Source organism: Phoenix dactylifera, chromosome 7, assembly GCF_051530095.1.
Source record: "Phoenix dactylifera cultivar Ajwa chromosome 7, Ajwa_hap1_PhDact_Kaust_v1.1, whole genome shotgun sequence".
Lineage (NCBI taxonomy): Eukaryota > Viridiplantae > Streptophyta > Magnoliopsida > Arecales > Arecaceae > Phoenix > Phoenix dactylifera.
The window spans coordinates 9361973-9374264 of record NC_143196.1 but is presented as its reverse complement, the minus strand read 5'-3'; the positions used below and the strand labels follow the sequence as shown (position 1 = coordinate 9374264).

Here is a 12292-nt window from a genome sequence, read left to right as displayed (position 1 = left end):
AGGTACCAAGGATGTGAGACAATCTACACCAGATTTTTCTTTAATCCTGGCCTGCAGGCTTAAGCATCTACATATATCAACCTTGTAGCAAAATCATGATTTGGTTTAATTATCAGAAATGAAAAGAATAAATAAAAAGAAACAAAAAATGTTTCCGGTGAAATAGAAAATGACTGGAAATCCAGGGAAACAAGTATTTGGTTCAATAGAAAGGCTAGACAAGGTTCTACTTCTCTTGAATTTAGATTAACAGTAAAGGTATCAAAAAAGGCCACGAGTATATAAAAGATAATCAAATTCATGCTCAAAAGACATGCCCAACGCAAAAATCAGCTTTCGTTCTTCCATTAATTTAGTGCTAAAAATAGAAATGATTATTTTCTGTTTTTTAATCTATATTATTTTGGAGGCATGCTTAAAAAGAAAAATATAACTTGCTTGGTAACACCTCCCTTTTCTAGTTTCTCTTAAAATACAGAGAAAACAACAGCCTAAACTTGTCCAACGGTTTTATTTTATATTCCTAACAAAAATTTTTAAAATGCTCAATAATTTCAGTAGGAGAAAATTTATGCTTCCAAAATTTTTCTTAATGTTTTGTTTTGTTTTTGGAAAGCTAGCATGACAGCCACTGCACCCACCACCACCACAAGCACTGCAATCATTGTCATCATCAGTTGACACCACATGGACTATTTAAGTAAAGATGGAAAGTTGATAACTGCACTTTTAATCCTGTATCTTCATTACAATCTCACAACTTGAGCATCATAATCCTTTGATTATTCTCTCCCAAATATGAGACCTCTTTCCACATGTAGTTTAAAAGGATGCAAGGTCCTTTAATCTCTTCAGAAAGTATGAAGTTGGATCTTTAATGTTGCATGAAAATTTGGTCTAATGTGCATGCCAATACTACTCACCCGGGCATTTGGTGGGAGCATAACCTGAAAAAAATTGATGAAAGATAAGCAACCTGCACCAGGAGGTGATGGGTATGCACACAGGTTGACACTGTTTCTGCTAACATTAAATGAATATCTCACTATATCCAACTTTTCTTATCCCAGAATATATAAGTCTCCTCTCCTACGTAACCAAGCATTTTGGGTCTGCCTTATGAACCATGTTATGTAATATTCACAATCAAAAGACATCAAGCTTCTTGTTACAAATGTAATAAACAGCATATGATTGAACAGTCCAGAATATCTTTTCTTAATAAAATAATTTTGAAAAAAAAATCCCAGGTAGAACATTTTCACACAAGGATACTCCTTAAAGAGCTTGTCATAGTAACGCTTTACCAGCCTCTTCTCCCAAGTGGAATCCATGTCATCGTCTTCAGAAATAATGAACCTGCATAAGAATGTAGCTGTACCTTCTCATGGGAATTGACAACAGTTGATTGCTGATCAAATAGACAACCCTTATGTCCATGGTAATATGAACATAAAAGAAAAAAGGGAAAGAACAAGAAGAAAATCAGAAATAAAATGAAGTGCAAAGTGTTTCAAAGTCAAGTGCAAGTTCAGGCTGGCTCCATTATAACAAGGGCAGACTTAAGCAGTCATACCTTGTGAGTATAATTATGTATCTGAAGATCAGGACTTGCACAACTAACTCAAAAATGAGATCATACAAAGAAGAAACTGAAGGTTGATATATTAAGACAGCATGAGACAGGAAGATAGATATGCATGACAGTAATTATCACATCAAATACAAAGTGAATGACCCATTCAAAATGAGATGAAATAAGGTGTGTTTAGTTGGGAGGAATTGGCAGAAGCATAAAGTCACCTTCCAGAACTTGATATTGGCCCACTCCTGCTGAGATCAAAGGCATCATTTTGCAGAAATAGACTTTGGAATCCAAACTTGACCCCACCTTCAATGAACAAAACTTGCAGAGTAATGACAGCCAGAATTCAAGTTCAGGGATGCCACTTCCAACCGAACACACCCAAGTATTATGACCTAGAGGTCCACAGGTACTTACATATTTTTCTAGTAAGAGCTACAAATTTAATTCATGAAAAAGTGACGGTCTCATACTGCATTGTCTAAAAATCAGCTAAAAACATAACTGGACAGAATAACCAAAGTTGAAAGTGGAACACATAATCCAACATCTAAGGTTGCCCCCTTAAAGGCTAGTTAAACATTTTTGAATATGGTCTGAGAGGAACCTCATGTTTGCCATCATCCTCAGGACCTCAGTTTTGGTGGCAACTCAACTTCTCTCAGATTTGCAATGACAGCAGGCCGTTTAATCCCGTTGCAGTTATCGGATGGTAGGTTACAGAATACTTTGATAGTTGTACTCCTGTAGAAAAGCTTCGATGCTTGAATATTATTTTTAATGCGCATCCAATAGGTACCTAGGCATGAATATTTGCTTCTTTTGTCCCTAAAAATCGACTCCATCAAAGCCACCCCATCAGAGGCTTGAACAATCCACCTTTTTCTTAAACTCATCCATCACTGGAGGTTATCCTCTTTCAAATTTAATTGCCAATTCCAAATGATTTGGTACATAGTTTACAGTTTCATTCAAAAATGTTTTGATTTTTTTATGGAGATAACTGAAACAAATCATAACAACACCTAAAAGGCAAATTCAACCAAAATATTTACATATCAACTTGTTTGTTTTTCTAGATTTTATTTATATAAATTTTATTTCAAATGTGTTTGGCAATATTAAGGGTGTGAATGGTTAAGCGAGCTCGACTTACCAAGCTTTCACTTAGATAGGCTTGTGAACCAAGCCCAACTATTTGTTCAGGCTTGGTTAGCAAAATAAGCCTAAAGTGATGTAGACTACACTCAATGCAAATTTGCATTTGGCTTCATTTGTGTATCTATTAAACATAAAAAAGCTACTACATGAATGGACTTAATAGTGATGGAACACCAAACATGCATATTTTTTATAAGAATAAATAATAAATAAATATTCGTTTCCCTCTCCTAATTGGAGGGGGAAATACTCGTCCTTCAACTTTGGTGAAGGGATGATCCTTCCATGGCATGGTGCAGCTCCTGAGCATCCTCAATTTTGACTTAGCTTCAGAACCTATGATGTATGACAAAATCTAACTGGTGTGAAATCATCATCACATGCATATCTTTTATGTTATATCTCCTAAGAGCTCTTACTAAAGTACATCCATTTACAAGTTGCAGGTTTTCAAAATTTTCAAACATGTTGCTACTTGTGAACTAGCACACAACCTCAATAAACCACAACAAAAAGAATGCTAATGATGATGCAACTATATTAAAGAAACAAGAGAAGAAACAAAATCTTAATGTAGGGTTAGAAGGGTAGGCATTCTAGGGTAGTATAACATTTCTTATTTTTTATTTAGTCTACGAGCACCAAATAATGCATCATACCTGTAGCCTTCTCTAATTGTGTCTTGATCAGTTTTGATGGGCATATCATTATGCACATTCTTTGTATTCCCGTAAAATTGAACTGAGCAAAATACATAAGTTATCAAAAATAAGAAAATCTTCATATTCAAAAAAAATTTAGAGCAAACATGATACAAATAAATAGATATAAATATACATATTTATGTACTAAGAGATAGACTATACTCAGAAAAAAGAGCAAACACTTTCTTCTTAACTTCTCCATTGCATGATCAAAGTTTAGATCAAGGTTTTAAAAAGCGGCCACAATATTCAAACAATTGAGATACCTTATAGCATAAATGCATTATGCAGGCACATAAGTGGATTCTCATGTGAGTGGTTTTTATATATATTTAAAAATTAAGTGGAATTTATGTATTCAATTTTTTAAAAATATTGAAAAAATAAGAATTTAAAACATATACTTTCATCCTCATTTGAGACCCTCTTTTTAGTGTAGCTTGAAATGTTAGTTAATAATAATTATATTTCTCCACAAACAATGCTCAAAATTCATGTACTCTAATTTTCAAAAGGACCACTCAAAAGTCAATCATCTTTTTTAAGAAGTGACTTATCATCCATTTTCATCACAATCTATATGTGTCGGGGCTGCATACCTAAGCCATTTCGGCCTATGTAAGCATCCGATTAATCTTTGTATGGCCCAACCTCAATATGGTGCAGTCAACAGGCTGGAAATGTATACGTGGGTTCATATGCAGCAGCATCATTTACATTTTAAAACACCGACTTTGGATTGATAAGATTGGTTAGCCTTTTTTTTATAGTCCACTTTCTTCATGTTCCTCCTCATTCTATTCCTAAATCAATCAGACCTTACCCCTATGCTCCTCCCACCCTTCCATTCCCATCCCACCCTCAGCTAATCTCCTTCCTCATGCTCCTCCACTACCCCTATCCTCTTCTTTCATTATTTTCCACCTATCTCACACCTCTCACCAAGGTTCGCCGTCTCGGTACCGAACCCCGTACCGGGACTATACTAGCATAGTATTAGTATGGTACGGTACTAAATTTTTTGGCATATAGAGTGTCGGTATGCCATCCGTACCAGATACTGGTACTAAGCTAGTACGGTATGGTATACTCTATATCGCCCGGTTCGGGCAGGTACGGTGTGCCATGCCTCCCACACCACTTCTTAGCAAAATTTGCTATACCGGTACTGGACCCCGTACCGGTGCCACACTATCATAGTGTTGGTACGATACGGTATGCGGTACGCCACTGGTACCGGATCGATATGGTACAGTATGCCTGATACCATTCGGTACGGTATGGTATAGCATACCATACTTCCTACCCATCCCTAGCCTCCACCACCCCTACGCTTGTCAATTATCCTTCCCTTGTACCAATGTTCCTAGCTTATCCCACCACATCCCTCCACCGCTACTACACCCTTCATCCACAACCATTAAACATCCTACCTACAATCCTTGGTCTTCTAGTACATTTCACCAACCTTGAGTAGAGGCTAGGGATCTGTTTTATTTGAATAGGGCAAGAGAGAAACAAAGGATTAAGGGGGTGTGTACAAGGAGAAAAACTACCGTTTACTTGGAGATCCAATAGCTCTCGTCAATCCGGGATTTGATCATATGGCAGAGAGATTTAGAGGAGGGATTTCCTCCCATCTTAGAACAAGCATAGCCCATTTCATTATCAATGTTTGTGTAACATATGTGCATCAAATGTTTATTTACTTTAGGACCATATGATGCACTATTAGGAAATTTTCAAAACTTTGAGTTTTGGTATCTAGTCATTTTAAATGTTGTAGATCTATTTAATGTTGTAGATTTACAATTATAGATGTTTCATAGTTCATCATACATAGGCAGGATTAATGTTTTCACTAATCAGAAGAATACTACCTCATTTTTTTATGTATGCAAATATAACAAGTTTCATACATATCTAATATATAAATAGATACATAGATGCATACATATACATACATACATATATGCATACACATGTATATATATGTATGTATGTATAGACTCATGTCCTTGTGCATACATACTCAAGCATGCACATATTGCGAGAAAACAAATACATAATAATAATTTTGTGCATAACTAGTGCAAAGACATATCCAATGATGAACATTAGTTCTTTGTACAATAAAAAATAACTACAACAACTAGATAAGTAACAGAGACAAACATGTATAGAGCAAATGGGATGGGACAAAATCATAGCAAAATGGATGAAAACGTAGGAAAGTAATGGTTATTATATCCATTTAACCAAACTGTTGTTATATCGGGGGCAAACAATCAATGGAAACAGAAGTAGTAATAATATTTGATAAAGCACAATAAGAAGGAAAATGTAGCTGCCATGTAAATAGTATCAAAATCATCAACCATTATTTGCCATAACATTGCATCATCGTACTTGGCGGTGCAATATGAAGGCTACAAATATACAGCGAAGGTGCAATTTAAAGGATGTAGATTACAGTGATGGAGTAATTGGAGGCTAGTTGTCTGAAATTTAGAAAAATAAGGTTCGTCCTCTCGATACCGGACTCCATACCGCTGCCACACTAGCACAATGTCGGTACGGTATGATACGAAATTATTTTGGCGTACCAAATGTCAATACGCTACCCGTACCAGATATCGATACCGAACTGGCACAATACGGTACATCCTATACCATCCGATTTGGGACGGTACAGCGTACTTTGGGCCTAACAAAAGGTTAGAAAAGCTCATAACCATAACCATAAGCATCCAGCCATGATCAAATAATTGTGATCAGCTTTATGAATCATCATGTGACATTTTGAGTTTAAGGCTCCCTCTAATGTTCAAATAGGGTTGCCCACAAAGTCACAAAGACTGAGTTAGGATCCTTTCACACTAACATGTTTTTTTTAACTACTTGCCAACCGAAGGTCAATCTTCCACCTTTTCCCTTAAGGCTTGGAACTTGCATCAATGGTGTTGAAGCAAACGTGTATGTCTTGATACTAATCAAAAGAAAAGTTTAAGTTATTCTTGCTGATTTAGATCATAGAATATACAACTAAAAAATAAGTCAAAAAATGGGAATCATGTTTGTCATGACCATGTGAAAGAGTGGACCATATTCATAAGGTTGATCTTTTTGGTAATAAATGGATTATGGATGGCTGAAGAAGCACGTGAGAATGATAAGATGGCCATAGCTTAAGATTGGGAAGATAGTTTCACCGAAACATTGTGCTCCGATGTAGAAATGCATGTAGCTCCCTAACTCTTTCTTTGGAGGGACTGTTCATCATCTGTTTTTGCTCTAGGAGACAGGAGACAGCAAATAAATAGCTTATTTTATGCATTCTTCCCAGAGTCCATTTTACTTTTATTTAGAGCCAACATCATGTTCTTTTCCATTATTTAGCTTAATCATGGCCTCAAAAATTTATGTAAGGGATAGAATGATCACAAGTATAAGTTTTTGAATTCATGTATAGGCATCAACAGCTTCAAAAGATATGTGTAAGGAAAGGGATAGAATTTCAGTTTAATTTTATCACCACCTGGTTGCTTCAGTTAAAAGGAATACCTCTCTAACTCAGAACAGCTGGCTAGAACCATGCAGTAAGTATGCATCAGTTTGAATATGTTAACTTTAGAAAGGAAGAAAAAAAGATTGATTTTCAAATGACAAGCACTTAATTGTAATTATGTAGCCATTAAAAGGCACTATTTGACAAGAAAAAGGATATAGTTTTGCTGCTAGACAAAGGTTGGGTCAAGAGATATATCAGCTTGAATAAGAATAGATATCCAGAGCATGAAACAGCTAGTTTACAAAAATTATTTGAGGGAAGACAAAGACAACTTTATGATCTAAATGCATTTATGGATATGCATTGACCATGGGGAGTGTTTCAATGTCTTTAGCAAGAATGTAGGAGAGAATTCTTATTCAACACCTATGTCATGGCAGGTTTAAATGTGGACATACATTTGTGAATGCCCAAAATAACTTGGAATTGCAATAAGAAGAGCTTGGCTGTCTACCACAAATAAAGGAAGGGAGCCGACCAAATAAAAGTTGTATCAAAACTTTTATAGAATATGCTCATGACAGATAGGATTTAGTGGAAGCTAATTAAATAGGAATGGGCATGAAAAACTGAGTGAGGGTTCGGAGTAGAGGAAGAGATTTTGAAACAAAACAGGACATAATGAGTGAGCAATATGACTTTTATTTAACCTTCAACCATCACTTCTGTGCTTCAATTAAAAAGGTCCTCCTTAAAAGTATAAAGTCCTTAAATTAAAACAATCTTCCTTTTAATTGATAAAACATATGTGCCATTTTGATTCCAAAAAGTAACACAAAATGTCACCCAACTCTGTGGGGTTATTGACAATCCAGGTTTTAGCTTTCTATCTAGTCAAGGATTTTACCATTAATCTACCCTTAAGGCAACCTTACTTTTAATTGGTAAAACATCTTTATTATATTGATTCTGAGAAGTAGCAAAAAATCCCACCCACCTCTATGGGGATTTTTTACAAACCTGATTTTAGCTTTATATCTAGTCAAGGATTCTACCATTAGTCTACCCATTTATGAGTTCATTTTCATATTTCCATCAACTTATTTAGTTATAATCTCATCATGCCTCCACATGAAGGGGGCCTCAAATTGCAGGGCACATGTTCTAGCTAAAAGAAGGGCTTGAAAATCACTTAGTATTAATCTTCTTACTGCACACTACAACAATAATCTACCTCTTCACTTACCCAAATTATTGGTTTTCTCTCAAGAAATAGGCAGTTTCTGCAAAAGGATGGAGAACCACCTTAAATAATACAATAAGATCCCCTTTATCTAGGCAGTATCTAAGCTGATATGTGCATAAAGGAAACAAACAATAAGAAATGAACTTAGAATTATCAACTAGTGAAGTCCCTTCAGATGGATCTTTGGTTCCTATTTGATCAAAGAATGCACACATTAGCACAAACTACCAAAAATATGATAACTGATACTACACTAACATAATGCTCTATTTGTTTAGTTAATGGCTCTATGGACAAAACACATGACCAGTCTTCATGTCATAACAAACTGTTGATAAGCAAAATATTATCTTTAAATTCTGTTTTTTAACATATTGCTGCCATGTTGCAACAGAGGCATCATTAGCAGCTCTAACAGAACACAATGGCTTATTACAACATAACAGCATCGAAAAAAGTGCAGATAAAATGGTATAAAGGTTTTTCAAACAGTTGCATTGTAGATCTATTTAGAGCAGTAGATGTGTTTCTTTTGGCTCTTTGGTTTATTGCATCATTGAGATATATTCAGCTCTCTATGTTAAATTTGATCATTTTACCTCTTTGTCTAGATTATTGGCATGTCGAAGGGAACTTTGGAGGATAGTCCCTCAGTTTCATGACTATGGCCAATAATGTAGATTCTCCTACACACCAACTAGATATATAGGTTTCATGCATGGCCCTCTCTCACCTAAATTTTTGTTGGCCAGTAACTTTGCACCAATTTCTAGAGGATTGACAAGTTCCAACCGCCAGTTGTAAAAGACTCTCAATCTTTTTATGGAGCCTTCTCAACTTTTCGCAGTGTTCTAAATCCAACCCAATATAAAACAGGAAGACATGGATGCTAACAATGATTAATATGTTTTTAAGAAAATTTATTTAAAGTATTAGTACTAAATTTTGAAAGAAGATGCTTTCAGATAATTGATCTTATAACCAACAAATAAGGTTGTTATCAAGCTCAAATAAATAACAGCCCTTATTGTAAGTCTTTGTTTATGTTGACAAAATAATGATATATATCAAAACTACCATAACTACAGCTAGTATGATGTTACAAAGGTCACTATTAGTTACAGAGCCTTGGCACTACCATTTATACCTGGAAGCACTACCTGCCTTCTTATTTCTCATAGAAAAGATACACTTGCAATACCCATTTCTAAAACAACAGAACCCAAAATATATAAATATAGTCTCTATATATAACATGAACTCGAGGGGTCCATCTCTGCCCTGGAGTTCAACTCCATTTTTCTTCCAATTCAGAGAATTTTGAATGCCCCTCTATGCCCTCTTTTTCCTTCTCAAGAAGCGGTTTCCTTCTCCATGATGACCAGTCAACTGTCAAGTGATAGACTCCATGTAGGCCCTAAGCATGCAGCCTTTCCAAAATTACCCCCTCTTAAGGAATCTAGCCCAGCCTTTATTAAGACACAACTAATAAATATAAAATATGAATGGGGAAGAGCTCAAATCATTTAAAGCTAAGGTTTCTTTACTTCCTTTTTTTTCTTTTTTAGAAACATGGTGAGGTGCCACCATCCGATGTTGAACTCAGGACCTCTTTGCCGAGGAAAGGAGTTTCAACCAGCTGAGCTATCTGTACATAATCTCTTCCACTTCATCACAAATCTGACAAAATTCTCGGTAAACCCATCAATGGTTAACCAAATCATGTAAGAAGATATTCTCTTTTTTTCCCTCAGCTGTGTTATAGAAGAAGGAATAGACTTAGAAGCAGCATCAATAATTGAAGCTAATTTATGACAAAACAAAGATCACCATGTCATGCATCAATTACAAGAACATTGCTGTTTAATTTCTTTTAGGTGGTGGTGGTGGTTCTCTTAAAATAGTCTTGTCATTTCAAGTTTTTTGATGAAAAAGTAACTGCGTGGAAAAGGTACCATAGTCGTTCATGAATTTTTTGTGCCGGTCGTAGGCGTTGAGCCCTCTAATGTGAGATTGGTATTGCCTGCAAGGATCAAATCCATGAATTAATCGGTCTGCCCACAAGTGATCGGAAACAGAAAAAGAATTTAATCGGAAGGATCAAACTTACATCTTCCTCTCCTCTCTATGAAAGACTGCGGACTTCAATGACCCGAGCGACGCCATTAAGCCTTCCCCTTCTTCTTCTTCTTTATGGAACCCTAGAACTCGAATTCTCGCTTATATGGATGGGAATTCGGGATGAAGGATTCCTTCCGGTTATAGGTTATTAATTTATTATACACCTTTTTCCCCTTTTTTTTTCAGAATTTCCAACCTTTGGCGGCCGTGAACAGGGGTTATCGAGTGGGCAAGCCCATGATGAGTTCTCGCGTGATGAAAATGGGCCGGGCCATAGTTCTATTTGTTAGACTAGTTCTTTGAAAGTTGCAAACCTAGCCCATTTTTATCAAGTGTTCAAAGCTGACGTACCGATATGATCTGCATTCTCCAAACCCTGAAATTAGAATGAGCAAAATTTTAAAAAACTCCAATATACTTCGATATCTCAGCCAATACATCCTAATCCTAAATTCGAGTGCCAATGCTTAATCCGAATTTTTTTTCTATTTTGAAATATGTTAGTAGTTCCATCTATAAACTTATATTATATAAAAGCGGATGATCAAAGGGAGTTTGCTTCTCATGTCTTCGACCATCCCCAAGAAGCATTGGACTTAGTGTGTAGGCCCTCCGCCTTCGCTTATCAGCAGCCTTTATATTGACCAGCGAGGAGGCTTTGCTTGGAACGTAAAAAATATTAAATTTTAATTAGGCCAAGCCCAAGTTCAACTAAAAAAAAATAGTTTAGGCCCAAGACTCAGCCCATGATCAGCTCTACTTGGACCCTCATGAAGTGCCTTCATCAATTTGCCTCCCCCTCTGTTTTACTAGAGCAATTTCCTGATTTTATCCACATGGCCAACTCGCACCTTGCTACACATTGCATCAATAAAAATTAGTAATGTATTTTAATTATTATATTATTTAAATAAGAGGTTCAACTAACAGGATAAAATAGTCTTCATTTCGATAAAAGAATAGGATACATTAATTTGAAAATACATTTTACGGTTAATTGACAAAAATGATAAATAAATAGCAAATGTCATTTACATTATAGCATATTAAAATAATGTCTAAATAAAAAGTATTTTTATTTTTTTTATTATTATGTAGATGGTGAGTAGTCATTTGAGCAAGTAGCATCGTTTGTTCTCCATTAGCATCCTAGATTTTTGGATTGATTAATTTTTGGAAATAGCGATTATACAAAAGTTATAAATAATGATAAAAACTTTTGGATAATATCATTCTTAATATAATATTTTATTTTCTAAGTTGGTACGAAGATTTGAATAATACAATTTGTTTAATCCATACGATCTAGATTATTTAGCCATTTATTGCTTTTACAGATCACTAGGCTAAATTGAAAAATAACCCTTGTCGAGTTCTCTTATTACATAATGTAGTTTAACGGAATCCTTTTTCAAATATTTATGACATTCGATGGTTTCAAAATAATGTAGTTTTAAAATTTAATAAGCATATTATGTTCTTGATATACCATTTATTCATTGAATATAGAAAAATAGATGGGACAAATTTATTTGTGCTAAAGCATCACGTAGACCTGGATAGGAGCCATATCTTTTTTGCTCATATCGAGTGAGCCAAGATTTAATAATCATTTTTGTTCCATAAAAATTATTATTTTATTCCCATGCATGCATAGTTTTTAATTGAATTTCGCAAACAATGGTCGTCAGTTTTGTTATAACAGTAAGTAATGGTTTCAAAAAGAGACCTGTTATTGTAATAATACAGATATATTAGTATAAAATGTTATAATCTACTTGCAAAATAAAATTAAGTAAGACTCATATGACCATTGTATAGTATGTTATTACAAAAAATTAATGTAAATACATTATTCTTAGATTATTTATCTCTTATGCTAAATCGATATTTATATTTATATAATAAATGTATTTCTTGGATTAATTTTTTTAAAAAAACATTGTATTTGAGAGCGAATAAGA

The 12292-nt window shown here is 34.9% G+C and overlaps 1 protein-coding gene across 3 annotated transcripts in view; it reads right to left on the bottom strand.

Annotated features, from left to right (window-relative positions):
* Positions 1 to 10537, bottom strand: part of LOC103707829 (folate-sensitive fragile site protein) — a 40429-nt gene extending 29892 nt beyond the window's left edge. For 2 of the 3 annotated variants that reach the window (XM_039119649.3, XM_039119650.3), the window contains exons 1-4: positions 10318 to 10537; positions 10163 to 10230; positions 3406 to 3487; positions 1276 to 1359 (exon numbers count right to left, since the gene is read on the bottom strand). In XM_039119649.3, the coding sequence (XP_038975577.1) occupies positions 1276 to 1359; positions 3406 to 3487; positions 10163 to 10230; positions 10318 to 10373 (290 nt within the window). In that variant the 5' untranslated portion in view covers positions 10374 to 10537. The remainder of the gene's footprint in view (positions 1 to 1275; positions 1360 to 3405; positions 3488 to 10162; positions 10231 to 10317) is intronic. The other variant, XM_039119651.3, reaches the window with a different exon arrangement.
* Between the last annotated feature and the right edge of the window lie 1755 nt (positions 10538 to 12292).